The sequence below is a fragment of the Syngnathus acus genome, chromosome 8 (genome assembly GCF_901709675.1).
Source record: "Syngnathus acus chromosome 8, fSynAcu1.2, whole genome shotgun sequence".
Taxonomy (NCBI): Eukaryota; Metazoa; Chordata; class Actinopteri; order Syngnathiformes; family Syngnathidae; genus Syngnathus; species Syngnathus acus.
Genome location: NC_051093.1, coordinates 1393534 through 1420770, shown reverse-complemented (window position 1 = coordinate 1420770; position 27237 = coordinate 1393534). Strand labels below are relative to the sequence as shown.

Genomic DNA, 27237 nt, shown 5'->3' with positions numbered 1-27237 from the left:
GAAAACCCTACAGTTGAGCTTTTGAAATCCTGTTTTTTAGTGGGCCTTTGAAGAAGGTCTTTCCCTTCAGTAACAAGTGGACAAGTTATATGAAACTGGACCTGATGAGCATCACTTTTATTCACTCCTGAAAGTATTTGGCAAACGCTTGTGCAAAAGAAGGAAGAAAAAGGACTTTGAGGGAAGAAAAACAACTCGTTCTTGAGCCACCCACACCCCATCTGCTGTGGTATTATCTTCTTTTATTATCCGCACATTATGCCCGCTGATATGATTCTACACTTGTGTGTGTTTACAAGACAGTGAGAGAAGGAGGGGAGCAAATTGTTCTCCGTGTGCATCTAATGGTCTATTGAGAAACCTGCTTAATGGCTTGTCAGTTCCCCTTGCCCTTCCATTTTCTGTCCAATTAATTCCGTTCAAGCTCTCCTGATAAAGGGACACAATGAGTGTCCTCCGTGCTTCGCGGCGGCGGCGCCGCCATAATGAATCATTGAAATTCAGCAGTGCGGCCCTGGCACTCGGCTTGGCATGCATGCCAACCCCAGCCAACTCGCTCAAAGCGGGACGCTCTGCCCTCCTCCCCATTGTTCTGTCATTTTTGTTTTTTATGAAGGAAGAATTGCGCTTTCCTCTTCCTATGGAACTTTGATAGGATCGGGAAAGTGTCACTTGAAAAGATGATTTGTGAGCAAGCCAATCACCACCTTTTTTTTTTATTTTAAATTTATCATATCCAGATAAAACAACACACATGCGACACAATATAGGAAATACCATGCCTATAACACATGCATGACAGGGAGGCAGTTTGGGGCAAGGAAAAAAGAGACAGCAAAAAGAATGTGAAAAAGACAGGAGCATAAAAGAACAAGCCGAGCAAGAAAATGTCAAATCAGCCGGTGCAAGGAAAAAAAATTACATCATGGACTGGATTATGGTTGTCCGTGCTCAAAGCAACAACAACCACCGCTGGAGCAGAGCGGCCATCGAGATCCGCAAGCGAGGTCCGGGGAGCATGAATCGGGACCGGGGGGCCGGCCACACACAGGATGCCGTCCTGGCAAGAACGTCAGATAGTAGGGGGTGCATGTTCCCCCTGATGTCTGGCCAAACCAACAAGAAGCAACCTCCAAGACACGGGAAGTCACTGATAGCATAGGGCACTGGTGTTAAACTCAAGGCTTGGCCGGGGGCCAGATACGGCCCGCCACATCATTTTATGTGACCGGCGAAGACAAATTGTGCATCAAATTCGTGTCATTACTAGAATTGCAAATTGTCTTCACTTTTAGTAACATTTCTTTTTTAAATATTTGACCAGTTTTTATCATCTGATTTGAAAATGAGTCAGTTTGTTTTGTAGCTTTTACTGTATATGAGGTGCTCATACGTTTATTTGGGTTGACACTCATAATGGCCCTCCGAAAGAAGCTGTGACTACAATGCGGCCCGCAAAAAAAATAAGTTTGACACCCCTGTCTTGAGTGAGTTCGATTCCCGCATATAACTGTGTGTGAGACAAAACAAAAGACTCCCCAACTTGTGACGCTTCTGAGGAAGGCTACAGGATGTAGAGCAGGCAAGATCTTACCTGTCTGACTAAAAGAACTGTTTCAATAGTAAGTTTAAGAATATGCTGTCAGCTTTCTATATGTGATATGTGCACTCCCCTGTATATTTGTATCTATCAAACACACAAATCCCAAAAAAGAAAAAAACAGCCAGTACATTAGTGAAATAATTTCAGGCACTAGATGTCTCCTACATGTGACGACAAATTTTCAGGCGAGTCATCGCTATGTCATACAGTGCATGTGACAAGTTTTTATCAAGCATGAATCAAAGAAAGACAATGAGAAATAGGAGCAAGTCATTTATTAAAAAAATCAGCCAGCACATGGGTTAGCTTTGCAAGTGTGTGCGATTGGAAAAATGGGTTCATAATCAATTATTTGTACAACCCTTTTTGTCAAAATTATACATAATGTACAAAACGAAAATTTAAACTAGAATTGGCGCGGACACACATCCATGTGTCGTCCAGCTGACGCATCACTCAGAGCGGCCGGTGTTATTTGATCCCATTTTCGTAAGCCCTAACATGACCAATCGCAATTGGCCAGGCATAGATTGCTGACACCTGTTGTGTTGCACTTGTAACGAGGAACTTTGCTTTCGATGGAATTGTCTTCATTGGAATGAGATCTTCAATCAAAGCAAAAATCGGAATAAGTCATTCACGTGTGCCCGCTACAAGAGAAACCAACAATGAAAGTAAAAAGATAAATATATACAAGTCTAAGACTTTTACAGTGTAAGTTTCATATTATAGTCACTTTTGCTTCCATTAAGACTTGATGTGAGGGAATTTCAAAATGCACTTCCTTGTGTTTGGAATTTAATCAGGCTGGAATTGGTCAGCATCCCTTTGTGCACGGCTTGCTCAAGTCAGGATGCAAGTGCATATTGACAAAGGCAATCTTCAGAGTTGTGACAGAAATGGCGCATGTGTGAAGGGGAAAATCCGAAAGGTGGGTGGGACACTCACTTCTCCTGCCCTGACACAAGAAGTTTGTCATCTGATTAGGGTGAAACCCAAAAGCTGAGGCTCAATTCCATTTGCATTTAAATAGAGTGAATCCATGAGACATTTTAAGAGAACCGCTGAAAACGTGAAATTAACGGTAGGTTCGCATTGTTTGGGAGTATGGTAGAACTGCAGAGACATTCTGTCGTGGTAAACTGCTTTCACAATTTTCAGGCCGTGGCTGGAATTGGCAACCACCCCGTGGCCCCCACTTGAGGATTTCGATCACGATAGCATGCAGTGAGCTAGTTAGAGTGCTCTACTGAAGGCCAGTGTCTCCCATGAAGAGGAAATATTGTAGTCAACTGAGGTGTTTTTCCAAACCCAAAGCATGCATTTTTTAGCAGGGCTTCACAAATTCAGCAGACACAACTTGTTTCCCAAGTGATCAGTTTAACACGTTTGCATTCAGTTGTTTCTGCTAACTCCAACCCTCTTCTCTGTGAAGACATTTGTTTGGTTTTACAGCGACTTTAACGCTGATGTTTTCTATTACCTCGTCAATGCAGCTGTTTTGCGGAATCTCTGTGAAAGAAGCTAGTGTTTCATCGTTAAGTGCAGGCCATAAAAACAAAACAAAAAACACACACACACACACACACACACATACAGGCCGTAGAAAGAAAATACGTCCTCACGGAGGCACCGCCAATAGTTTCCTTTGGCGTCAAAAGTCAAGTGTTGCAAAGATAGAGTATGTTGTAGAAAATCAGCAGGCACTTTTTTGCTTTTCCTTTGTTAGTAGTGCTTAAGTCTGTCCCGCCCATCAAGGGCGGGTCAGCGTGGTGTAGACTGGTTGGTCCCAGCCAGAGGCGGCGGGGCTGTGAGCGGGTGCCACCGCCAGGCTGCCGTAGGGTCGCCGCTGCGAGTGGAAGTACGGGTACTGGTAGAGGCCCGATGGGTAGCCGGCGTAAGGGTTGTAGTAGTTGGAGCTCTGCAGGTCGCTATAGTCACAGGAGGAGGCGGGGAAAGAGGCCGTCGAGGCCTGGCTGTTGTACGGGCTGTAGTCTGGGTCCGAGGGGGAGCGCTCACTGTAGTGGCTCGGGCTCAGCTGCTCGGTTTTGATGTGGAGGCGGTGCTGCGCTGCCTCAACCGCCATGGCGTTCTTGCGGTTCCACACCGAGCTGCCGCTGTAGGGGGAGACGTAAGAGGCCTGCTCCGCAGAACAGGAAGCGGCGGCGTGGCCGCTCAAGGGGAGGTACTGGTCAAACTCGTGCACGTCAAAGGCCTCCATGTTGCTGATGACGTCCGTGCTCAGCTCCGAGATGTCCACGTTGCTGAAGTCGATGTTCTGCCTGCCGCTATCGGCCAGGCGGCGGCCTTCGTTCTTCAAGTCCTGCTTGACGCCATGGTGCGCGTCCGTTTTCGGGGTGGTGGGTGGTGTCGGTGGGCCATGAGGCTGTCCTGGAAAAGCAACAATCACACTTAAAGAATGGAGCAAACAAGTAATGAGGAACCGCTTTGGGCTGTCACGATCCACTTTGTTCAGGATTCATCAGGTCCAAATTTTTATTTTGCATGGAAACATCTTGCAAAACCTTTCTGTGCACCCTATTATGCAAGACATGTCGACACAATATTGCGTTAAGCCTTGTTTTAGGGGCTGATTTTTTCCAAACTGTCCAGGGGGCGCTAGTTTTGGGTTGCCCCGCCCCCAGAATACTTTTTTTTTTTTTTTTTGTAACCAGCAACCAACCTCCAAATGCTTCCAACGAGATCCTGTGTGGATGCCCACACGATTTGGCAGCTATATTCCATTCGGCTGAGCTCTGAGGAAAAGTTGGCCAAATGCCCCATTTAGTGGAGTCGCTCCATAAGAGAGGCTTTTTGCAGAAGGGGTTTTGGAGTCAGGCGGACTGAGAGGCTGTCCTGGAAATTAAAGCACCCACTAAAGCAAGTGTGCCTACCATATCGTTATTCAATCAATCATTAAATGAATCTTGAATTGAAGATTTTTTTTGCAATAGGGGTTATGCATGAACATCAGTATAAAACCAAATATAAATATGCCGGATTATAGCTACAAAGCGAGAAGACCTAATCAAGCACCTAAAGCACTGTACTATCACTTCAAGCACTTTTTGATTAAACTAACCTGCATGTTCAGGACGGTGGTGGCCGTCGCCCACCCCTTCAAGTCCAGCCATCCCCGGTTCCGCTTTGTACATGTGGTGGTGATGATGATGGTGATGAAGATGCTGGGCCAGTTCGGCACCAGAGTCCGAGTCACTCTGGCCCGGCTTGACGTTCTTCCGCCGCCTGGGCTGGTACTTGTAGTCTGGGTGGTCCTTCTTGTGCTGAACCCTCAGCCGCTCTGCCTCATCCACAAATGGTCTCTTTTCGCTCTCGGAAAGCAAACTATTCAAAGGGGGCAATTTAAAGTACATGATCAGAAATTTCAATCAGTTTTTGATTAAACAGCCAGTGAAGGATTTGAATATATATTTTTATGTATGGAAATGTGGCACAAATTCTGTTGATGCAAAGTGTACATATTGCGCATTCCTCTGTCTCAAGTGAATTGACCCAAAGTGTGACTTTTTTTTCCTTTCCTCTGGGTAAATGGCAGGATTGAACATTGAACGCTGTGCAGACAGAAGTTTTTTTCTTACCGCCACAGTTTGCCAAGCGTCTTGCTCAGTTCGGCGTTGTGCAGGTGCGGGTACTGGTCGGCCAACTTCCTGCGGGCCGCCTGAGCCCAAACCATGAAGGCGTTCATGGGCCTCTTGACGTGCGGCTTGCTCTTCAGGGAGCCGTTGCCTCGCACCGGCATGGGCACCAGGGACCAGTCGTATCCCTTGAGGACCTGCGACACGGCGTCCCGTATGCAAGCCGGGAAGCGCTCGTCGTCTTCAGAGTCCAACTTCTTGCCTAAGCCGGCGAGCAAAGAGGCGGCGTGGCCGTCGGAACCGATCGGCGAGGACGGCGCGTCCGAGTCAGACTCGTCCTGGGACATGGAGCTGCTGGTGACCGCGGGACTGCATGGTTGCTCGCCCGCGCACTTGTCGTGCTCCTCGGTCATTTTCAACATTCTTCTCACCTTAAATTCTGCAAGCAAAGCGAGGTGAGCGATTCGTGCGCCTTTTTCGCGACGCTGCGTAAAGTTCAATCCCTTGCGACAATCTTCCGCAGCGGCAAGTGTTTGATTTGCTTCATCCTAGCCTGTCTGTCACGGCGATGGGGATGGGCAGCTGCAACGCGTCGGTCCGCGCGAGACCAGCTCCTCCGCTCCGTGTGAGCTGAGCCGCACATTTCACGTTTGCACAACTTTGACTTGGAGCTTTCACGTCACTTACTCCGCCTTCCGCCTGCGATTGGCCGGCACAACCCCAAGCACCCAGCCGTTCCACTGGTTCCAATCATTTGGTCAATTTGCCGCTCTTCTTTTTTTTTTCTGCAGTTTTGCTTAAGTGCACGCGTTGTGCCGCAATTTAACTGACTTGCAATGTTATCAGAGTTGTATAATTTCATGTGAACGTGTTGTAGTCATTTATGTGAAGACATATCATGCAAATGTACAATGAGTGATCAAATAAAAAAGACCAGTTCAGGGTGCAGTCTGATGTCAGCTGGGAAAGGTTCTGACCCTGTACAGGTTAAGCGGGGTTGAAAATGGATGGATGGACAGTTACAAATAATACATAGCCATCCATGCATCTCCTGGACCTCACCAGGGTCGTGGGCGCTCTGAAGCCTATTCCAGCAGTCTTTGGGCGCTCGACGGCGTACACCCTGAACTTTATAGATGAACAAACATTCACACACACAATCACACCTCCGGGCAGTTTGGAGCGGCCTACCATGCACGCAGGCACGTCAGCACGGCATGGGGACAGTGTGCAAGCCCCACATAAAAGGCCAGATCCGCAATTGAATCCTGCACCTCTGAACTGTGAGGTGGGCCACTTCCTGTTTAGCAGTGCGACACCGTGCTGCTCTCATGATATACCTGCATGTCTATCTACAGTCCCACGGCTAACTTAAACTGCCTGAGGACATCAATTAATCCCAGTGGGTGCAACTGAGCCAAAGTTATAGTCAACAACCCTTATACTCAATTTCTATGAACATTAATGGCCCTAAATTGTCATTTTATTTGGTGCAAGAATCATAACAACAAAGAACAATTGGAGAGTGTGATATTGCACCATTTTTCATGTAGAATTTCACAGTTAACTCAGTGGTGGACATTCACCCGCTTTGGAGCGGTACAGAGGCTTATTCAAGGTTCTCCACTTAGCCAAGTCGAGGACCCAAATGATGATTTTAATCACAGCCGCTACCCACAGTGACAGCCGCCATGTGCCAGGGCCTCATATTGACCCTTCACCCCCTCACCCGCCCAAAATGTCTCATAAATGCCGTAATGAGCGCTTTACTGGACCAATTGCCAGTTTTATTGCAACCTGTTTGGCGCGGCGGTGAGGTGGGCGGGACTACAGGTAGTGAAAGGATCGGGGTGGACTGAAAGAAGCAATTAGTCCAGAATGGATGAGGGTGTGTTTTTGGCCTTCAGCCAGCCAAAGCATAAAAGAGCTCAAGTGCTTCCAGATTATTTTCTGCCATTTCTCAACTCTGATAGTTCTACATGTCCCTTTGAATTGTGAAGGATGAACAACAAGCATTTGGAAGTTGTTTTAGTAGCGGCTCACTCGCTTTGACTCCAGGAATCTGTGATCTGCTCAACATCAAGTGTCTCGGCTGGAATATCACTTGCTGGTATTCTCGTTTTTTAACTCTGCCACACGTGAAAACACGACAGTAAAAGGCGGCGTCATCGCATTATGTCTTGCTTTGCTAGCTTTGTTGCACTGCCCTGCAGGAAACTGGAAAGTCGGTAGTGTTTACTAGGTTTAGGCTACGTGTGTGCATATGAATAACGTCGCAAAAAACAACGGCTTATCCCCCCACGCCCCAGACATGGTTTCAATCTGCAGCAAAACGAAAGGAATTGACCTCACTGCTCTCGACTACTTTTTGGAGGGGAGTGTCGGTGGCTCTGCTAATTTTCCACACAAAACGCTAAGGACGACACTTCCCGTGGTGTATCTTGTCCCCAAGTTGTCCCAAAGGAGTGTGGGCGTGTGTTTTCGATTATCTCCCATCCACCAAACCAAACACATCCCCCCCAAGCGCTCCCTTCTTTCAAACTTGTCTCACCGCCCTCTCATCTTCACAACATATGCTCAGAATAAATCTTGCAGTATGCCCCCCCCCCCCCCCCCCACACACACACACAAAATACAAATGAGGTCCAAATGGCTGTTGTTTAAATTGAAAGCTCATCATCATAAAGAGAGAAGACACGCTCGGGGCGGGGGCACGAGCGTGAAAAGAAGGAAGTCAAGCATTTCCTGTAGTTGCTGATGGGAATATCACTTCACTATTCTTCAACTGATGCCAACGCACGACACGACCTGGGGCTCCCAAACACGCACCACAAACGGGTGGAGTGGGTCACACACGCTCACTTCCTTTCACTTTTCAAGCAGTGGAGGGTGGGTCCGTCGGGGTAATGATGTCAAATAATTGGCGCCTTTTTCCTCCCCTGTGTTGTCCACGATGCATCTTCCCTACTCCTCCTCTTCTTCCTCCTCCGTTCGTGCAGTCGTATGCTCGCGCCTCGGCAAGAATACAAAGAGGAGCTTTGTGAGGCCCGATGCAGCTGCTGAAATCTGACTAGATCCAGCTGAAGAAAGAAGGGAGCAGGTGGGTCAACAGACCCACAATATCGGGCTGCAGCAGATAGGCCCTCCACCACCACCACCCGTAGAGAACACACAAACATCAGAGCGAAAAATCATGCACAGAAGTTGTTTTTTTTTTTTGGTTTTTTTTAACCCGCCGCCATCCTGTGGCCATTTCACGAGTGCCATTTCTTTTCATTGACTGTAAATCAATGCATCCATCATGCAAAATTAGCCTCCTTTGTGACTGGCAAAATGAAGCCAGATGTTGTTACCATGGGACTGCATGGGGCAGTCTTTTGTCTTTACTTAAGCAACACGTGGCAACAAGCAAAAGGAACTGGCGGCAAACAGGGAAGTAAGGCGCGTCGGTGTAACTGTCATATGGCCACCCATCATTTCCCTCTTTGCCAACCATGGCGGAATGTGAATGCTGATAGACATCCAACGCTTTGCATCCCAAAACCGACTTGGCCGCACTGAAAGTGGACCCCGGCCGGGATAGGATTTGTCTATGCAAACGCATTCACTCTCCCGTGTTCTGCATATGACACATTGCGTTGTCAAAATTTGGGAAGGAAAATAAAATGCAAAACTGATGGTTTGCATTTTACGATATATATTTTTTTCAGCCCAATATTGACCCTTTTATGAGTCTGCTTTCCCTTCTTCTGTCTTTCTCACTGCCATGAACCATTCATTGGGAAAACCGTCTCCGCAGAGATTCCTCCTTTCTTCGCTTGTTGTTGACCAAGGGTGAGGTTGCTCTCTGGAGGCGGGACCACACAGCAAATCGGTCACACCTCGACTTGCATGTGATACGCTTTGGATGCTGATGACGATCAAGCGTGAGGTGGACAAATCAGATGCAAAGCAACTCCTCTCAACATGTGGCGCCATTATTAGCATGAGGCTAACATGCTGCCAAGCCACAAGAAAAAAACTGGAGTAGCTTGAAGGCTCCAGAGTTTTACATAACTATGAATCTCCACAACTTCTTTCAAAAGAGTTCACACGAAGCCAGAGCAGTTTACAAATGAGACAGAAGATATTTCTCTGCACTCCACAACAGTCAGAAAACTCTTTCACACAAAAATGAGCACAAGTAGGCTCACTATACCTAACCTTTTTGCACACGATGATCACTTCAGAGGATGAATGACAAGCAAGACTTTTTATGGATGGAGGATGACTCAAACAAAGTGGCCTGCTGTTTCAGCCACTTTTCCGCATGCGCACACACACTCGCGCGCGCGAACGCAGCATTACGAATGGTTTGTGGCTAGCCTGTAAGCCAAGCGTTTTATGAGCAAGTGGCCCAACAGGGCTAATTGCTTCCTGAGGGAGCTGCCTGTCCTTGCAATGACTGATTAACGGCCAACACAAGGTTTCTCGACAACCTTGACAATTTTTTTTACCTTACCTTTTTTAATCCCACACTTTGTTTTCATTAACACGCACTGCAAATCTAGTGTATCTCCTTAGTGAAGCAGCAATCCTGATTGATTCATATGATTTGATGATTATTAGGAGTGCCATTCTTTTCACAGCTGCCATAAAAAGGTAACACTTATCTTTTTCGGGAAAGCGTGAGTCGACGATGCCACCTCGTCAGATACGCTCTCATTTGCCATATTGTTTGTATTTTTTTAAGACCATAGTATTTTCTGGAAGGAAGACGTGATCCTCTTCAAGGTCGTGTCGTCATCGCTTCCTTCATCTGGATATCATCATACGCTGAAGGAACGCATCCTGCCGAAACAAGGTCTTGCGACATGAAGAAAGAGTGGACCCCAACACAAACCTATTTTAGGTTTGAATCTTGTGCATAATTTATATTGGCGAGGAAAACTAACAAGTGTGTGGAGAATGGCTGCCATTTTGCATGAGCGGGATCCCATTTCAAGAAAGATTCGGCGTTCCAGGAGCCCTTCATTTGATTAGCCCTAATGTCATCAATGCAAGAATGTGGTCTAATAAATGGAAAAGTAGCCGATGAATGAGTTCTTCCCGTCAGCAAATTCCCACGCCAGCGTTGCCCTCCCCGCTGGCCGCCCCACCGGCCACATTGCCTCCTCAGTCCGCAATATTACGCATAATTCTAGTAATTTCACTCAATTACATTAGGCGAGGCTCTGCAGAAAAGAAAGGGCTTCTCAGCCTCCCTGCAGCTCTGAGAGCAAATGCATGGCGGTGACCCCTGAACAGCCCCTTTCCTCATTTGCCTGTGCTCTTTGCTCCTCTCTGCTTCATTCCCTGCAGCATGGATTCCTCTTTTCTCCTTCCATATCTTCCTCCCACAAGTTCATGTCAGCTGAAAACACGGCCTTGTTTCCTGTGGTGTGATCGACCCCAACAAACCATTGTGCACTTCAAATCACTTTTGTAATACCGAGGGACATGTGTCCCATCGTGGCTTTGACTCAGCACCATTGAGAGGGAAAAGTCAAGCAAATGATACAAAACAAACGTTTCCTCTATTGAGTTGGTGGTGAGGATTATACACATCCCACGTCCGCCGTTGTTGTAACTTTCTGCTTGTCCCAGAGAAGGGCGATTCCACGTGAGGAAACCACTTTTGTTTTTTGACATTCTCCTTTAGCATTAAGCTGCAGTAATAATCGTCATTTTTCACATTGCCTTTGTTGTACGCTAACCTCGACAGGGAGTGGGAACAAATAGCTTGATGAAGACCTCAATTGTCAAAGAAGACAAACAAACAAGAGTGTGGAAAGGATCCACTCTTCTGCCATGATTCCATTCAGGCAGTCCTCATGACTGGTTCGCTCCAATCAAAGTGGTGCCATGAATAACGGGGTCCGGGTTGCGGCCAGTGGGAACACAGCTTGGATGATGAAAGGTGTCATTGTCCTGGCTGCCTGGCCAAAGTGCAGAAAATGAAGAAATAAAAAGAGTGATGAAGAGTGGAGGCGAGGATGGCATGGGGGACTCTGACATCTGCATTTTCCAAACGCGGCAGCAACAACGGCGTGTTTTTTGGGATTGGCGCGCCATCACAACAATGACAAGAATTTTGCACTGAACGATGGCATGAGACGACCTCTAATCAGATCTAATGGAGATCTCCGTCCTGACTGCCAGCGCAACAATCAGCTCTCACACATACTGAGAGTGATTTAGTCGTTGTCAGCTTTCCAATGAGGAATTCCATTGTGGACTGTTTACCTTGTGGATGCTCATTACTGGCACGTTGCTGCACGTTGGATTCGAAAATGGACAATTCATAATAGTAAGAATTTATGGGGAAACTTTAATGTGAAGATTGTTGACTTGGATTTGGCTTGTGTTGTGAAGGAAATACAATGATTCAACTGCACCGTCTTCCAGAATGTCGCAAAAAAGGCAGACTAGAAAATGCAAAAGGTCAGCCCTTATTTATGTGTGCGTGCGTGTGTGCGCACACAAGAGCCAGCCTATGTAAGACATCTACGTAGACAAGCTTTACTATCCCGTCGGCCTTCTCCTCAGTACTGCCAGCTCGCTACAGGTGCCCGTCACATCTGGCCTTAGCGCGCATCTGCTGAATAAAGGCCCTATGGAGGAGCCAAACGAGTGGAAAGCCAAACAAGTTGCAATTCACACAAAATGGGCCACCAGCACATTCATTATTGGAGCAGGCCACAAGTTCGTGAGCAGGCCCCCAGTCATTAATTGCATCTGGGTCGGAGTTCGGAACAGTCGTCACACTGTTATTTGAGCCGCCAGGCATCTGTCCGGACCAAATGCCACCCCGCTCGCTCGCCCGTCCGCCCGCCCGCCCGCTCGTGGATGAGACAAGCTCTGTTATAGCAAAGCGCAACCACAAAACAAAGCATTTGTCTGAGAGGAGGCATTTATAAACATTTTCAAAGCTAAAGAAACATTTGTTGGTTGTCTAAAGCGCCGATTCCTGTGGCACACTTGCATGCAACGAGAGATCGTGTGATGTGCTGAGAAAATAGAATGCACTTCATTGCATTAAAAATCTTTGTATACCTTTTCGTATGTCAGGAGGCGAGGAGGTGCTAAGTTTATTTTGTTTTAAGGGGCAATGCGATAAAGGTTCTCATGTTGATGCTGGACATCAATCGCATATTGTGTGTCAAAATTCTCTCGTGAATTGCCTCGCATTACAGTGATTGTTTACAACTTGCAGTGACGTACAGGTGGGAGTTCGATGCTGCAAATATTGAGCATGTTCAGTGCTGCTGTGACCGTGTGCGTCCTTGACACCGAGTGAGTACACTGTATGATGTTTACTCTCATTAATATTGTCCGTTGTTGTGCTGCTGTCTAGCCATTTGTAACTTGTTTAGCTCGCGTTGTTTGATTGACAGCTCCCTTGAAGTTTGCCTCGTATCTGCAAACTAAAGCCAGTCCAAATAATAGTGGCATAAATGCCTCAAGTTGGCTGACATCGTGAGGCGTGATTGACGTGCAAGCTAAGTGACGGCGTGCAAAGCAGTTCATCACTTCCTCCTACAGCCGGCGACATATTTGCATGAGCTTGCCAAGGAGGAACAAACATCCCTGCATCACCAAGCAACACTCTGTTGTGATCGTGTTGCAAAGTTTGCCACATCAAAAATAGTAGGTCACATTTTATGCCCAGCGAAAACTTCAGAACAATTTCAAATGCAGGGATTACACAAAATCAGCTGTGGTGAAATGAACTCAAGTCACTTTTTTAGAGGCTTCTCCAGTACCCCCCCTCCAGCTTTCTCTCTCTCTCTCTCTCTCTCTCTCTCTCTCTCTCTCTCTCTCTCTCTCTCTCTCTCTCTCTCTCTCTCTCTCTCTCTGGGTGGGCTGGCTGCAGTCTATGGGCTTCAGGAGCAGGTCATCACTGGGATGGGGGGACTCTTTACTGGCTGAAGTCCGGAGTTGAAACGTGGAATCTTACACTGATATGGTCGTGTGAGAGTGTGTGTGCGTGCGTGTGTGTATGTGTGTGTTTGGACTTCCAGCAAGTAATGGAGTGAGATGGGGTGGGGGACATAATGACGGGAAATGAACCTTAACCCTGAGCACATGTCCTGGTCGCCTCGCGGCTCACCCACACTTCCGCCCTCATGGCCTTTCTGCTGTGCTCTCTGGACCGCATAGCATGTAGTAGGAAATTGTGTGGAGTCAAAATATTTCAACTGGTAAATACATATTTGCCAGTACGTTCAAACATAATCACAAATACGTTCAAATGTATTGTTTTTTTGCATATGACCTACATCATGCTGATATTTTTTGAAAATTAAATAAGTAAACATTGTTTATTTGCAATATGGTGGTGTGTAAAATGTGATGTTGTATTATATACGCATATATGTGTGGTTTTATTATATACGCAGTGCATGATTTATGTTCAGCATTTCTGCCAATATTAATATGGTGTATAATTCCTCTATAGATTTAATGTCGGTAAAAAAAAAAAGAAGCTTTTTTTACTCGCACACGCGTAAATCAATGGCCCCATGGCATTTTCGGAAAAATGCTACGCTTGTTAGCTGTTAGCCTACAAGTACGTTCAAGCATACTCGCAAGTAAGTTTGAATGTGTTTGCAAATACGTGTGAACATACGTACCCTGAATACGTTTTCACAGGTACGTACTTGCAAATAGTTTGAACGGATTCGCAACCTATTTGCTCCACAAGGATTTCTACTCCACATTGGCAGGTCCACGGTTCCATGAGTTGGTATTCATTTTATATTGTATGTACGTATATATTTTATCTTGATATTTAATAATCATCATACATTGAATTTCATGATGACCTTGATGTTACACATATGAATCATTTCTTTCCTAACATTACATTCAAACTTTTCAATAGGAAATTGAGTCATTTAGCCCGATGCTACTAGTTGTCTCTGTCTCCTCAGCTTGTACCTCCTCATCAGCTTGTGAGATGATTCAATTACAGACACGAGCTCCTCGCTCTCTCGCTTTCCTGGTAGAGCCACCATTCCGCTAATGTGGTTAAATACAGTTAAATGACATAATTGCAGCGAGTGCAATCAGCCAAGCATGCTTATTAATAAAGACGGCCGTATAAGTGCATTGGCAGAAAAAAAAAAAGTGTGTCCCAAATTGCTGTCATGAAATGCTAGCGTCTGCGTTTTGTGTTATTGGATTTATTTCAAGTGATTGGCCGTAGCCCTCGGTCTAAGAGACTAGGACACGGCTGGTGCTGCGTTGCCGTACGAGCGTGTATGCGTGGCTGTTGTGTGGGCAAAATCTGTGTCATGAAAATCAATCTATTCCAGGGGCCAACCGGTTATTGTCATCAAATATGAACGACATGGACAATATTAAGTCACATTGTAACTGGTCACAAAAGTAGCTCTCATCTTTTCCAAGTCACTTAAGGAGGTCAAACCACAAAAAAGCTTGCAGGTGGCAAAATGACTCGTACTTTGAAATGGAAATACAGATACTTTTCTTGCGCCGAAAGTACAGTACAAATGCCACTTCGCCAGTCTGACAAAAGGCAAATAAATACTCAAGTAAAAAAATGGTTATTCTCCACACATAGTACACCTGCACTGAAGAAAATGGTTCTTCTCCGACTTAGAAAATGGAAGGCAACTAATTATGTCAAATTGTAAAATAGTTGCAAAAACATATATTTTTAAGACAACATTGTGTCAAATATCAATTTGCAAATAAATTCAACTTGAGTGTAGTCTTGAGTGACAGGCTACCGTCTCAGACGCCAAGCTCAGTATTTTGAACATTGTTTAATACCAGACCGTACGATGAAAACAAATGTACTTCAGTTACAAATGTACTTGGTTAATTCCGCTGCGACATTTTAGTTCAATGAGGTAGCGGCTGCAGACGAGACAGACTTCAGGTGTACGTCGTCTCTTTTAAGAGTGTTTACGAGGCTCCGGGCTGGTGTAATCCCACTCATTGTTTTTGCACCAGCCATGTTTCAGGTAGGAATTACTTGTGGGTGCCCCTGCCCTCGTAAAATTACTTCCTGTTTCGGTGAAGCTCGTCCCCCTCCTCTTGACTAACAAAAAAAAGTAGGTCATTCGTATTTCATTTGAAAAATCTGTCTGTGCGGCTGTAAAACACGTACACTGTTAAGCACCATTAGAGGCCGAGTTATTCTTCCGTGACACTCCGTTGGCCCATAAAACTGTGAGTAGGTGAGGTGTGGTCTTAATTAGGCTGCAGTGCCAATCGTAATGCCTGCCATGAGGCTGGCAACCCTGTTACGTACAACGAGTCTCCATGGCGGGATGATGCACACATTTGGAAACATTTTCATTAGGTTTGATTGCCAATGGTAAAATAAAGCATTTTGTTATATAAAGTTAGCAATGCTAAATGGACATTTTTGTCTGATTTCTTTTTAAATTCACTCAATGTCACTGTGCCTGCAATCTTCTCTGTCGTCTGTGTTTAATGTCCGTCAAGTCGCAAAAATGTACTGAAAATAATGAGACTGCTCACGTTGCTCTTACGCAGAGCAATGTAATACTAAAACGCACGCACACATTTGTACACACGTACAGACTACAGCTGTCAACGGACACCCAACACCACACCACACTGGACACACATGTGCGCATCTATACAGCTGCACTTGCTTACACACAGTGTACATCTGTCCAAAATACATCCGTCAGTGGCTACACATCTGCGCATTCACGCACGCACACCTACACATACACACACACACACACACCTACACACACACACACACACACACACACACACACACACACACACACACACACACACACACATACACACATACACACAAACACATTGTCACAGAGCTTGGTTGAGCTGAGCGCTACATGCACTAACCTCACGCAGTCATATTTTGGTCTATTCCTGAAGGAACAATGACACGGTTGCTTTGCAATGATGGCTCTTGCCAAGTATTTAATTGTGATCGATAAAGAAGACATCAACATTCACGCGTGCATTAGGGTGGGAATTTTGGATTCGGGGTTGACAGTTTTCCAAAGACATTTAAACATGTCATAATATGATCATAAGTTGATTTTTTTTTCAGGATGTTCTGAATTGCTGTTATAGGAACAAAACTGCTGTAAACTGAGGACTCTCCAAATTAGGAGTTTTCACTTCTGGTCCTCGGGGGACCAGAATGGAAGGCCCCTGGTGAATATGTTCAACTTCTCGGCTCTTTCATCAATATTGTGAGCCTTTTCTGTGGGATAGAGGGACTGCTGTGAATAACAAATAGTAAATGACAGCGTCCACTCTATTTGCCTGTAAATGCCATGAGATGGCCCAAACCCAAAACCCAACCCATCGAGGCCGTAATATGCTCTATTTGCAAGTGTGCCTGTTCAAAATCGGCCAATTTTTGTTCAGTTTAAGTTGAAGATGGTGACTTGTGAACATGCCTTTGAGTGACAGTGTCCGCAGTGACCCTCATCCCTTACTCCCCTCTGTCCCGACCATTCGTCACAAGGACGGAGGGACAGTGCAGAATGGCCCCTGTTGCTATTGTCTCACCCGGCCAGGCAGGGAAGCACCGCCAGCACCAGTTGGACTGTGCTTGCTGCCAAGTCTGCTTTCCCTGTGAATACTCGCAGGTGTTTGTTTGTCCGCGACTGTTGGCGTTTATCTGCACTGCGGCCGTATCACCACGGCAACTGTTCTTTTCGCTAGCGTGTGATGTGGGACAGCCGGACACTGCCACATGGGCACCGGAAACTTATCACCATGTTAAGTGTGTTTCACAAGTACGGATTTTTAACAACTTAAAGTGTCATCGACCCCACACATGACCAGGCGAAAAATTCTGGAGCGCTTACTGCTCCTTTACTGTAGTTGTTGATGTACTCCAAGTGACCAACACAGAATACCACATATCATTTCTGTCGGAGTACCAAGATTTCGACCTGGTTGTCATTTTGTGTGGACTCTGCTTAAGTTAACCTTGCTGCTGCTGGGGGGGTGGGGGGTTGTCTGGCAACACACCCACCCGCATTCACTCGGTATAGTTTGTAAGTTTACCGCGTTCCTGCCGAACCTGATAACGCCGTGAAGAGGCACTCAATTCGGTCACTCAACTCGTCCTCCAAATAAGACTTTGAGTGTACCAGGAAGAATAGAAACACACACACACACACACAGATTTTTGGGCACCTTTTTGTCTTGCAGTAGACACGGATCATTCTCAAAGCCCGATGTATCATAAAAATCCACTTTTTTTGCTTTTATATTCATTTTATTGTGCACTTGGAGTCTCCAAGATTGAGTGCACTGACGTCACCCCCCCGAGCGAATCGTCTTCGGTTTTAAAATAACAATAAACATTCAGCGATTTTGGTTCAAAATTATACACAACTATTGAAATTAAAAGGAAAATGACTTTATAATAAAAACAATCACATTTGTTTTTCCCCTTTTCATGATGGCAGGGGAGGCGTCCGCACGTCCCTGGTCATTGTTATACATGCCAGAAGGACTAATGATCTGGGCTTCTTTTGGTGGAGAAAAACTTGTGGAGATAGAGAACATAGCTAATTTTATGTCCAGGATAATCTATGCTGACCCTAACAGGAAGTAACCAAGTGACCTGGATCTCCCACGCCCTCCTTGTTCCCAATGGCTCTTCCAGTCCCCGCGACATCTTCCAGTAGGAAAGATGCTTCTACCCGCCCTCCTCTCTCTCTTGTTAAGGCCAAATAGTAAAATGTGATTATTGATTCCAGGTTCACGTTCTTTTATACCCCTTTGTTTAAGAACCGTCTAAATCCCTTTCATTACTTTTACACATACGTACATGCTGTACGTCGTTTAAATTTGTTTCTTCATTTCGCTGGAGGAAAGCCAGCATCAGGTTTCTGGGTTTAGTCTGCATGAAATTGAACGGATTTCACAGAAGGTCCATTTGGGGCTGGTTAGAAAGAGACAGCGTCTGTTGTGTGCTTGGCTGCACTTTAAGCAAAGGAATGTGAATGAAGAAGAAGGTGAGGAAGTCATGAGCGCACTTAGATGTTGTACAGGGATGGCAGCAGTGTGCGGGAAGATGTAAGCTTCCTGTCAATGCGTCCATGTTTCTGTCTGTGTGATGGAAAACAAACCTTTTTCCTGTCAAAAACAGCAGAGCATGAGATTCACTGGTGGTGGTCACTGCGGACATGTGAGCAGCTGTTGTGGTGTGTGTACATTTTGTGTCTGTGCTGGTTTTATACATACAGTAACTGGCGCCCTGAGATACAACATTCCTTTTTTCAAATTATCTTTCTTTGTTGAAATGAATAGAAATGCCCTGAATCCATTCCTACTTTTTCCCCCTGCTTCATGAGCATAGAGGGGAGCGGTAAGCAGTTACACAGGAACCAGGCAAAAGCTGTATACACACTTTGATAAAATAGCCTGCATGTTCCTTCTCCGCAGCCTCCATCTGCTCATGTGGTCACAAGGCATCTGTCTGCCTCATAATCCCAAACTTATCTCAATTTAACCTCAAAGTGTTGCATAATTGAGTTGATGAGCGTGTTTGTGCGGTAACCCGAGCTCTTCTTTTTCACCGTCATCTTGTCCTTCTTCTGCGCTCCCAGCCAGGAGGCGAGGAGTGAAAAGAAGCCCGACAACAACTGCGGCTTCCCGCTGCGGTCCTGGCAAACCTCGCACTGGGCCGCAGCCAATAGGCGGCTCATGAAAAGACGAGAGCGGCGGCCTGGAGGAGATGGAGGAGCGGCCCGGACGCGAATGACCCGCTTGGCCCTGGCAGCGGCCTCAGCACCAGTTGTCACCGCCTTAATCCGCCCGGCGCGATGACCTCATCGCAGCCAGCCGGCCTCCGTGGCTGGGGTGACCTCACTTACTTGAACAGCGGACACAAACATGCCCAGGCAAGTGTTGCTAACATGGGAAATAGCATTTTGACGTGCAACACCTTGTTCTTCTACTTTAGGCGCTCCCATTAGGCAGCGGTCTAACTAACTCTTCCTTGGAGATTCTCCCAAATGTTTTTTTTATACTGAATTCCACTGATCTTTGTGTGTATTTTGATGTCTCATCTGGCCTGAAGATGGTGTCAAAATTGATCCTTTTGAGAATATGCCATGAAAACGCATTGCGCAAGGCCCTGTTCATCACCCAACATTTATGTACGTGAAAACCAAAATGAATGAGCAATTACTAATTGCATGTGTCACATAAACAGCCCAATTATATGCAGATACTTCATTTAATAAAGCTCCATATTGTACATAACATAGACCCTAAAGAGATGATAAACAAACACAGATGTACACTACACAATGTAAGTGAACGCACAAAGGAACTACGCGCACGTGCACACACGCACACACACACACGCACGTACACGTGCGCGCTATGTGAAAGTAAAGAGACACTTGCTCTTGTTGGCACCTCCTCCCATCACACATACGACGCCCCCACTCCTTCATCCCAGCTGTCACAACTGCAATTACTCTACAAATACACAACACACAAACACACGTTCACACTCACTCACCCACACACGCACTTTCTTTCAAACACACACTACACGCTGCACTTTTTTCGCTCACACCTTGTGTGTGTTTGTCATAATTTAATTTTAAAAAAATCAAATCATACACAATGCAACACTCATAATACTTTAAAATACGTTATACAACATTTTTCTTCTAACACACACACGCACGCACACGCATACACAGCTGAACGAGCATGTGAGGCGGCCAATTGATCAACAGTTGTCGAGACTGGGTTGGTTTGAGCGAGTGGTCAGCCACCACAGTCAATGGTTTTGGGCACCTGACCCTGCGTAAACTGACACATGTCGACGGGTGGAGGCCTACACACTGATGACCACGCGTACATTAAACACTTTCTTCAACAAATGGTTCTCAAAAATCGGACCCTTTTTTTACCTTGTGTTTGCCTCATAGCAGAAGTGCCAAAGTCTTTGTGCGTGGCCTTTCATTTGAAAAAGCAAACAAAAGACCAAAATAATGTCGTTCATCTGAAATGAGCTGTCAGCATAGTTCATCCATACAAGATGGTAAGGGAGCCCGACGTCGGTCCGTTCCGTATTAAACCTTCAGCTGTTGCCGTGGTGACAGCTGCCCGGGCGGGTAGAACCAATCAGTCGGAATGCGCTGCAGAGGCTACTGGATGATTTGGAGGGAAGACGGGAAGGATATAGTTCCCGCCAGTCACCTTCTCTTGCAGCAAACTCTCCAACTTTTGGGCTTGTACGAGCAAGCGCAAAGCTGGAATGCTTCGATTTGAGCTGCAGTTGGCGGCAAATGTCTGAGACCATGCCAGAGCCGCACAGTCCTCTTAGACCACTTGGAAGCGTCTTTAAAGCAAGATGACTGTTACTCAAGCAAATGATTTTTGACATTTCAGCAAACCTCCCAGTGGGTTATCGTCTCTACGCGGCCTGACGCGTTCACGCTCAAATTCACACCAACACTGGGAGGGAAACTGAAGCCACACCGCCTGCACCAAAGTCACGCAAGTGGAGCACTGTGCCGGCCCGTCAGCCCGTCCAAAAACTGGTCCAAAAAAATGTTAAGATGATAAAATAATGGTTTAAAAAGAGATTGACTCTAAAACGACAACGTAAAACTACAACGTGGTCTACATGTAAAAAAAACATGGCCTGGTTAAAACAAGAAAAAACCATGCTAAGTGGGATGGTTCAGAAAGAAATGCATAAAAATACACCTAAAAACACATGGTTAACGCATTTATAAAAACATGTTAAAATGGGGGTGGTTATTGATTAAAAGAATAAAAACAGTAAACGCTAACGAAAATATGGTTGAGGAAATTATTAAAATAAGTGAGTTAGGGAAAAAAGGAAATGGGTAAACTGGTTTAAAAAACTCCTGTAAAGGTGTCGCCCTCTGGTGGAGTTGCATTGAAATCACTCACATGTCTTTTACGTGTGGATAAATAGCGTCCTCTATCGCTGTATTGCAGTGGTGCGTTCACTTGCATTAGCTGCTGCCTAAATTGACACCGACACAGATACGGTCCGCCCCTTCAGGTGTGCGGCTCCACACAGGTGGAACCCATTCTCTAAATGAGCAGCACCAACTCCACTGCTTTCCAAACAAACATGAAATGTAACCTTCAACTCAAGCTAGCATGTCAAGATTTCCAGTTTAATAAAAAATTGACTGAGTTACTGAACAGTGTTTTTTTTTTTTTTTTACTTTACTCTACCAAGCATGTATTCTAAAAGCAAAACATGGCATTTACTCGCCTACGGGTGGGAGCTGCCATTTGTCCTCTCTAGAATATGGCTAGGGTTAGGGAAGCCTAACTGCAAACAATAACATTGTTTTATGTTCCTCACGGCATCAAGCAGTCATATCCAAATGGAAAGTGAGCAAACAGAAAAGAGCTCATGCGCCGCCACGTTGAAGTTGCCGGATGGGAAATGGCTTGTCCTCACTTAGTCATGACATCCTCTCGCTGGCAGGTAAAATGGCTCCATCCTCCAGTTTGTTGTCAAGATCCTAATAGTCAAGTTGGTGCTTAAAACGGGCCTCCACTGCAGAAAGAAAGGGGGAGGGAGGTGTCACAAACACAAATAACATGCAAATAACATGCTTCAATGTAATGCTACCAAAATGTGCACACTTCAAAGAGCAGCTTTGTGCATATTTGGATTGCTCAGCGGGCAAGCAGTAATGAGCAGAGATGCTTTTCCCACTGGTGGCTCATGCTTATCGCGCCGCCGAGCCCGCACCTATCGGATGCCGGATCTGACGCCTCCTCTGAGCTGCACGCTTTTCAACTTCAGGTCCATGTGGGTGTATAATCTCTTCAAATGGATGACTAAAGTTAAGCAGGAGGCCACCCGGCTGGAGATGGAACATACCGGCATACTCTTGAGGGAGCATTGGGCAGCCGATGAACGTGTGAAACGCCGCTATCCAGCCCGTCCGCTCCTTCTCGCTCTCACACGCAAAAAGATAGGTCCTGTCCGGCGTGGCCACGGTGATCCCGTACTGCCAGCGGGAGGTGTGAACACCTGGCGGGAGGCCCGGCAGGACGTCGTAGCCGTTTTCCTGACTGCCGATGAAGACCTGGCCTCGCGCGTAGGCGTCCTTGCAAAGCAGGCAGTCGCGTCAGCCCACAGGACATGAGTCGGGAAGGTGGTGCCGGCGGACCCACCAGGGGATCTTTGAAGTACATGAGCCTCCTCTCATCCATGCAGAACCATCTCTTCTTAAAGCCCTCTGTGTGCTGCACATGCGAGAACCATGATGAGGCGTCATTTTACTGCGTATGGGCGAGAATGACCGACTTCACCTTGGGACCGGTCTTCTCCATAAAGCCCTGTTTCACATAGTCCCTGGTTAACTTGGGCAGCAGCTGGAAGAACAGAACAAGAACAAGAGTTGATTGCTGTCATTAGTCGATTGCCGATGAGTAGCCGTCGCGAGACTTACGTCAGCCACAGGAGCTCCGGGGAAGGCCACCCGCAGGTAGCTCAATCTGGCCGCTCGGATGGTATTGAACCAGTCCACCATTTCCTTTGGAGAACGACACTTTGCTCACCAAGCCGCTCAAAGCGCAAAATCACAAGCGCCGGATCGAGAGCCAGAGCCACTGTGGCCTCGCCGCGTGAAATTCATGTCAATCGTAAGCAGAATTTCCAAAAGCCTTGCGAGGTTCCGCTGTTGGCCTAAAAGACACAGTTGGCCATTTTGCCATTTCCAGGTGTCTGTGTTGTCGAGATGTCGCCTGATTACAGCACGGCAGCTGTCGAGGTGAAATTTGGCATCGTGAGCGGCCACACCGGCCGATTCCCAAAAAGTCTGCCGTTTTGATTGCAAGCGTCCGTTTGGGAGAGGTCCTTGGGAGCAAACTAGTGCGAATCGTTTTCTTCGATTGTTATCAGATTGGAATGACGTACTGTAGTTCAGACAGACGATGGCCAGTAAATGACACCAAGTTTGGCTGTAGAGCACAAACCTTCTCTGAATGGGCGCTCGATCAACGCCATCCGTAGGCGCCAATCTCGGCGAATGCTCGCAGGCGCATGAAGCGGTATTGAATTGCGCATAGCTAGCGGCGCACCTTGCCATCCTCGTGGTAGACAAAGAGATTGCGAGGGTTCTCATCCTTTAGGTAACTTATCTGAAGACCGTGGGCTGTGCCAATTTTAACGGGCTGGAAGGTGGCGTTCAGTGTAGCGATGCTCATGATCGCTTTGGGCTCTCTCCCCTGTAGAATATACAAAATAAATGGCTGCATTTGTCCAACATTTGTCTACTGCTGAAGTTCCGCTTTCTATCATGGAGAAATGCATTTGCAGTATTTGTCTCTTCTACAAGAAGCTCACACGACAATCTTCACCACTCACATCGTGCTTGTTGAAATACTTGAGCACCCCCTCTTGTTCGCACAGGACGAATTTTCGGCTGAGATACTGTCCGTTATCTTTGCCTCGTTTCCATAGAAACCCCTCCCGGTAGCCTAGCACACAACGACACCACAGTGTGGGATTATATTCCGGGCGCCGCAACAGGAGAAGCAAACATCCCGACACATAAATACAGTTGGTCAAACGCCATGTGACCACCGTGCTGCAAGTAACAATAGTATTTTTGTGTGCGCAGGCGGCATCTTCACATGGAGCGTGAGCATACTCCGCCTTGCTCTTAAGAGGTGAAAATATCCCAAAGACGCCTTGTTTTTCTTTTGTGGCAAAAACTGGGCTTTGCCCCGTTTCGTGCGCGCGCACTGAAATCGACTGGACCCATCGTATTTGTTTCCAATGCTCCAAGTGTGTGCAAACCAGAAATTGCACTGCAGGAAGATGTGGCTTATCGTTGCATAACACAGGCCCCGACACCACAGAGACAAAAGCGACAGGGTCATCTTCTTCCTTTCGAGTGTGCTGCAAGTCTGAAATGGATGATAATGCGCTTCCTTCCCCTGCAAAGAGTGTACAAGGGAAGCGTGGCGTGTCGGATTATCCATTGGGGTCGGCCATTCGGAACACGCAGAGTCACTTGCAAACGGTGCTCCGTTCTTCCTGGCAGCCGCATTGCTGAACAGCACAACGAGACAAGGAGCTACTGATGGAGGACGCCCGCACTGAGCAAGGGTGCACCGATCAGATCCACATGCTCCACTTGGATCAGTTTGGTTAGCCTAATACAAGCAAACAAGGCAAAAAGCCGCAAAAACAAATAGCATTCACGTCACCCGGTTCAAACGCAAACGGTGGATCGACACAAACACTAATTCGATTCATGTCCCGTGGACAGATGACTTGAGACTTCAACTGTCGTTGATGATGAACACAAGCCCAAAGGAGGAAGTAGTTTACTTTGGTTGTGCTTCAACTGAAAGATTTGCATCTCCCAGACATTCTCTGGTGCACGTAGATTAAAAAAAGAAGAAGAAGAGAAAGTACACATCTTTAAAGAAAGGGGTGCTTGAGGAGAGTGACACATGGCTGGCCTACAGTATACAGGCATGAACTCTTACCTACTGAGTAGGACTCCTGCCTACCCCCCGGCATGAACTCCTTCCTCTCGTACTTGGCGCGGATCCACTGCTCCCGTAAAAGCCTGCCGGGCCAGACGACAATTGTTAGGTTTCATTGTTGATTGTGGTGCATTCCGAACCTTCACTTTGTTATCCTTGTAAGATACGAGTAGCCCGACTTGTTCGTTTTCCAAGACGCCTATGGACAAAATTTTGGCATGTCACTCACGCACAGTCTTTGTGAGTGGGCCGAAAGTAGAACGCGGGGACCGTCTGCTCGTACGTAGCCTTGGCTGCGTGGTTGCCCACTGAGTCCATCAACTGCATGAGGGAAGGAAGAGAGAAATGTCATGTTTGGCGGCAATATGCGTGCAAGCTGCTCCAGCATGCATGCTTTTTTTTTTCCACTGGAGAAAAACAGCGTTCACCTCCAGCTGTGCCGTGGTCCATGGGTCCAGCAGGAGAGACTTCACCTTGCTGATGTGTGCGATGTTTCTGTGAAGGCCTGAGCAGCTGTGGCACACAAACACGCCTAGAGTGTACGATGCCCACTCTGGAGCTACAACACACACGCACGCACGCACACACGCACACACATACACGAAATGTTTTGACTTCTAGTCCAGGGTATTCTGGCAAAATCTCTTATGAACAGTCAGTCTTTGAAGGGCCCTTGTAAAGTGCCAAAAAGTAGCCCGAAATTGCCACTCATGAAAATGGGGCTCTTAGTAAAACAGTGCCCTCCATAATTATTGGCTTTAAAGGAATTCCAGTTGAACTGCAAAAGCGTACTTTCGCACGAAAAATTGTAGAAAGGCTTGAACAGATACAGAATCAAGATCCTCCCATGAGCACCTCTGTCCCCAGACCTCAATCCCATGAGAACCTGTGGAGAAGACCCAGGTTGCAGCATGATTTTGAGATATTGTGCAAAGAGGAACAGTTGAAAATCACTCTTTCTGTACTCTGTCACCTCGAGAAACAATATTGGAGAAGAGCAGGTGCCGTTTTGTTGGCAAAAGGCAAGCCTGCAAAGTATTAACTGACGTGCTTTAGAGTACATATAAGAATTATTTCATAATTTAATATTTTGTTACCACTGAATAAATATGCTTGATTTGTTTTTCATTTTGGTGCACGTCCATATGATTTACAGGGAAAAAATTTATTCATCAGGAGCTAAAGAACACAACGGGTGCCAATGATTATGAGAGCGGTGGATATAATTGATATATTTTGATGTATGAGCTTCTCCTTGAGCAGCAAAAACAAAAAACCCTTAGGTGGTTTTTGATGGAGCTATAGAAGTGACCAAAAATAATAAGAAGGCACAATTAGTTGAAAGTGCACACGAAAAGCACTGTGAAACGATACAATTATTTAAAACAATTCCCCCAAATTTATGTTTGTCATTTTTTTAAATGCATCATGATGCTGTTGGTATCGTTAGCAAGATATTGTTGGTAGGTCTGCGGCCTCGGTGTGCGTGCGTTTGATAGGAAGTCATTTCAGGGGTGGCGCGCTGAAGTCACTCAGCAGCTGTCTTCTATCATCGTCAGCGCCGTACTTAAGACAGACTCAATACTCAACCACCTGCCTAATTTTACGACTTTAGTCAATCCTGGACCTGTTTTAGCTCCCTAGTCACAGCCTGTCCCCTTGCCTACGCTGCAAACGCAAATTGGTAATTATCTCCACTGACAAACATTTGTTTGTTATGCATTTGGGTCCTCCCGGAACCCGGACAATTTTATAAGCTTCTGGAGGGGTACAACATGTTATTGTTGCTCATATGTTTATGTGAGACAAAAGCACGTATCTACCTGTCGCTCCGCAGTCCGCACAGTGACTATTTCCTGGTTTGCCCAGAAGTTCCATCAGCCTCTTTCTGCTGTTTTCTCGCTCTGAAAACATCTTCAAGGCGACTCTCCTCGCCGGGTTACAAAGTTCAACTCCCGTACGACCAGAAGACGCCGCTGTACGCACAGGCTGCACGGAGCTAGGGAAGCTCGACGAAAGCTAACGAGAGCACTCTAGCGTCATTGGCGTGTATTGGATTGAGATTGCAATAGGACCGGGGTCCTCAGTTTACGAGTTTCCAAATGCTTATGTAAACCGCAAGGCAGTTGTAAATACTTTTATGAAAACTAAAAAAAACACTTAAATGTAATTGAAATGTGAAACGTTAGATGGAGCTGTAACTGAGCAGCAGTTAGCGTTTCAGCAATCTGGTTGTTTCAAGGGAATAACTGACAGTGGTGTAAATTCACATTGACCATTAAAAATATATGTATACTTTTTTGGATGAGAGTAGCAAATGTTAAATGTTGTACATGTATTCCAAATAGAAGTCTTAACGAGACAGTTTTCTTCTTGCGGTAAAGCCAAACTTGCATCTAACGTAGTAACGGCATAGTTGGCACGTCTGCCTCAGAGCTGTGAGGTTGAAGGGTCAAAGCTGGTCAAGACAGAGCACTGTAGAAAATCGCTTAA

The 27237-nt window shown here is 46.2% G+C and overlaps 2 protein-coding genes across 12 annotated transcripts; both read right to left on the bottom strand.

Moving 5' to 3' along the window:
• Window positions 1–1863: 1863 nt before the first annotated feature.
• On the bottom strand, window positions 1864–7761 carry LOC119126121 (transcription factor Sox-8-like). The gene is made up of 3 exons (XM_037257234.1): window positions 5203–7761; window positions 4686–4948; window positions 1864–3994 (listed from the first exon to the last, which is right to left on the bottom strand). The coding sequence occupies exons 1-3, from the start codon at window positions 5619–5621 to the stop codon at window positions 3357–3359; spliced, it is 1320 nt and encodes a 439-aa protein (XP_037113129.1). The 5' UTR covers window positions 5622–7761; the 3' UTR covers window positions 1864–3356.
• A 13616-nt stretch (window positions 7762–21377) lies between these two features.
• LOC119126109 (arf-GAP with dual PH domain-containing protein 1-like) lies at window positions 21378–26773 on the bottom strand. 11 transcript variants are annotated; one of them, XM_037257185.1, is made up of 12 exons: window positions 26568–26773; window positions 25537–25630; window positions 25173–25257; window positions 24974–25065; window positions 24745–24827; window positions 23612–24186; window positions 23326–23472; window positions 22695–22778; window positions 22555–22617; window positions 22417–22488; window positions 22121–22349; window positions 21378–21790 (listed from the first exon to the last, which is right to left on the bottom strand). In XM_037257185.1, the coding sequence occupies exons 1-12, from the start codon at window positions 26656–26658 to the stop codon at window positions 21756–21758; spliced, it is 1650 nt and encodes a 549-aa protein (XP_037113080.1). In that variant the 5' UTR covers window positions 26659–26773; the 3' UTR covers window positions 21378–21755. The 11 variants fall into 11 exon arrangements, with proteins under 11 accessions (XP_037113080.1, XP_037113082.1, XP_037113089.1 ...); XM_037257187.1 differs by having other exon boundaries at window positions 25600–25630; XM_037257194.1 differs by having other exon boundaries at window positions 23612–23724; window positions 26568–26769.
• Between the last annotated feature and the right edge of the window lie 464 nt (window positions 26774–27237).

Bases quoted from the DNA above. Each gene is read 5' to 3' on its own strand.
- LOC119126121 (XM_037257234.1), bottom strand. From the start codon at position 5,621: ATGTTGAAAATGACCGAGGAGCACGACAAGTGCGCGGGCGAGCAACCA. The intron at 4,949-5,202 runs GTAAGAAAAAAA...CCCTTTGAATAG, and splicing joins ACGCTTGGCAAACTGTGGCG to TTTGCTTTCCGAGAGCGAAA. The intron at 3,995-4,685 runs GTTAGTTTAATC...TTGCTTTTCCAG, and splicing joins CCACCGTCCTGAACATGCAG to GACAGCCTCATGGCCCACCG.
- LOC119126109 (XM_037257185.1), bottom strand. From the start codon at position 26,658: ATGTTTTCAGAGCGAGAAAACAGCAGAAAGAGGCTGATGGAACTTCTG. The intron at 25,258-25,536 runs GTACGCTTTTGC...TGTGTGCCACAG, and splicing joins CTACAATTTTTCGTGCGAAA to CTGCTCAGGCCTTCACAGAA. The intron at 25,066-25,172 runs GTGAACGCTGTT...TCCCTCATGCAG, and splicing joins GGACCACGGCACAGCTGGAG to TTGATGGACTCAGTGGGCAA.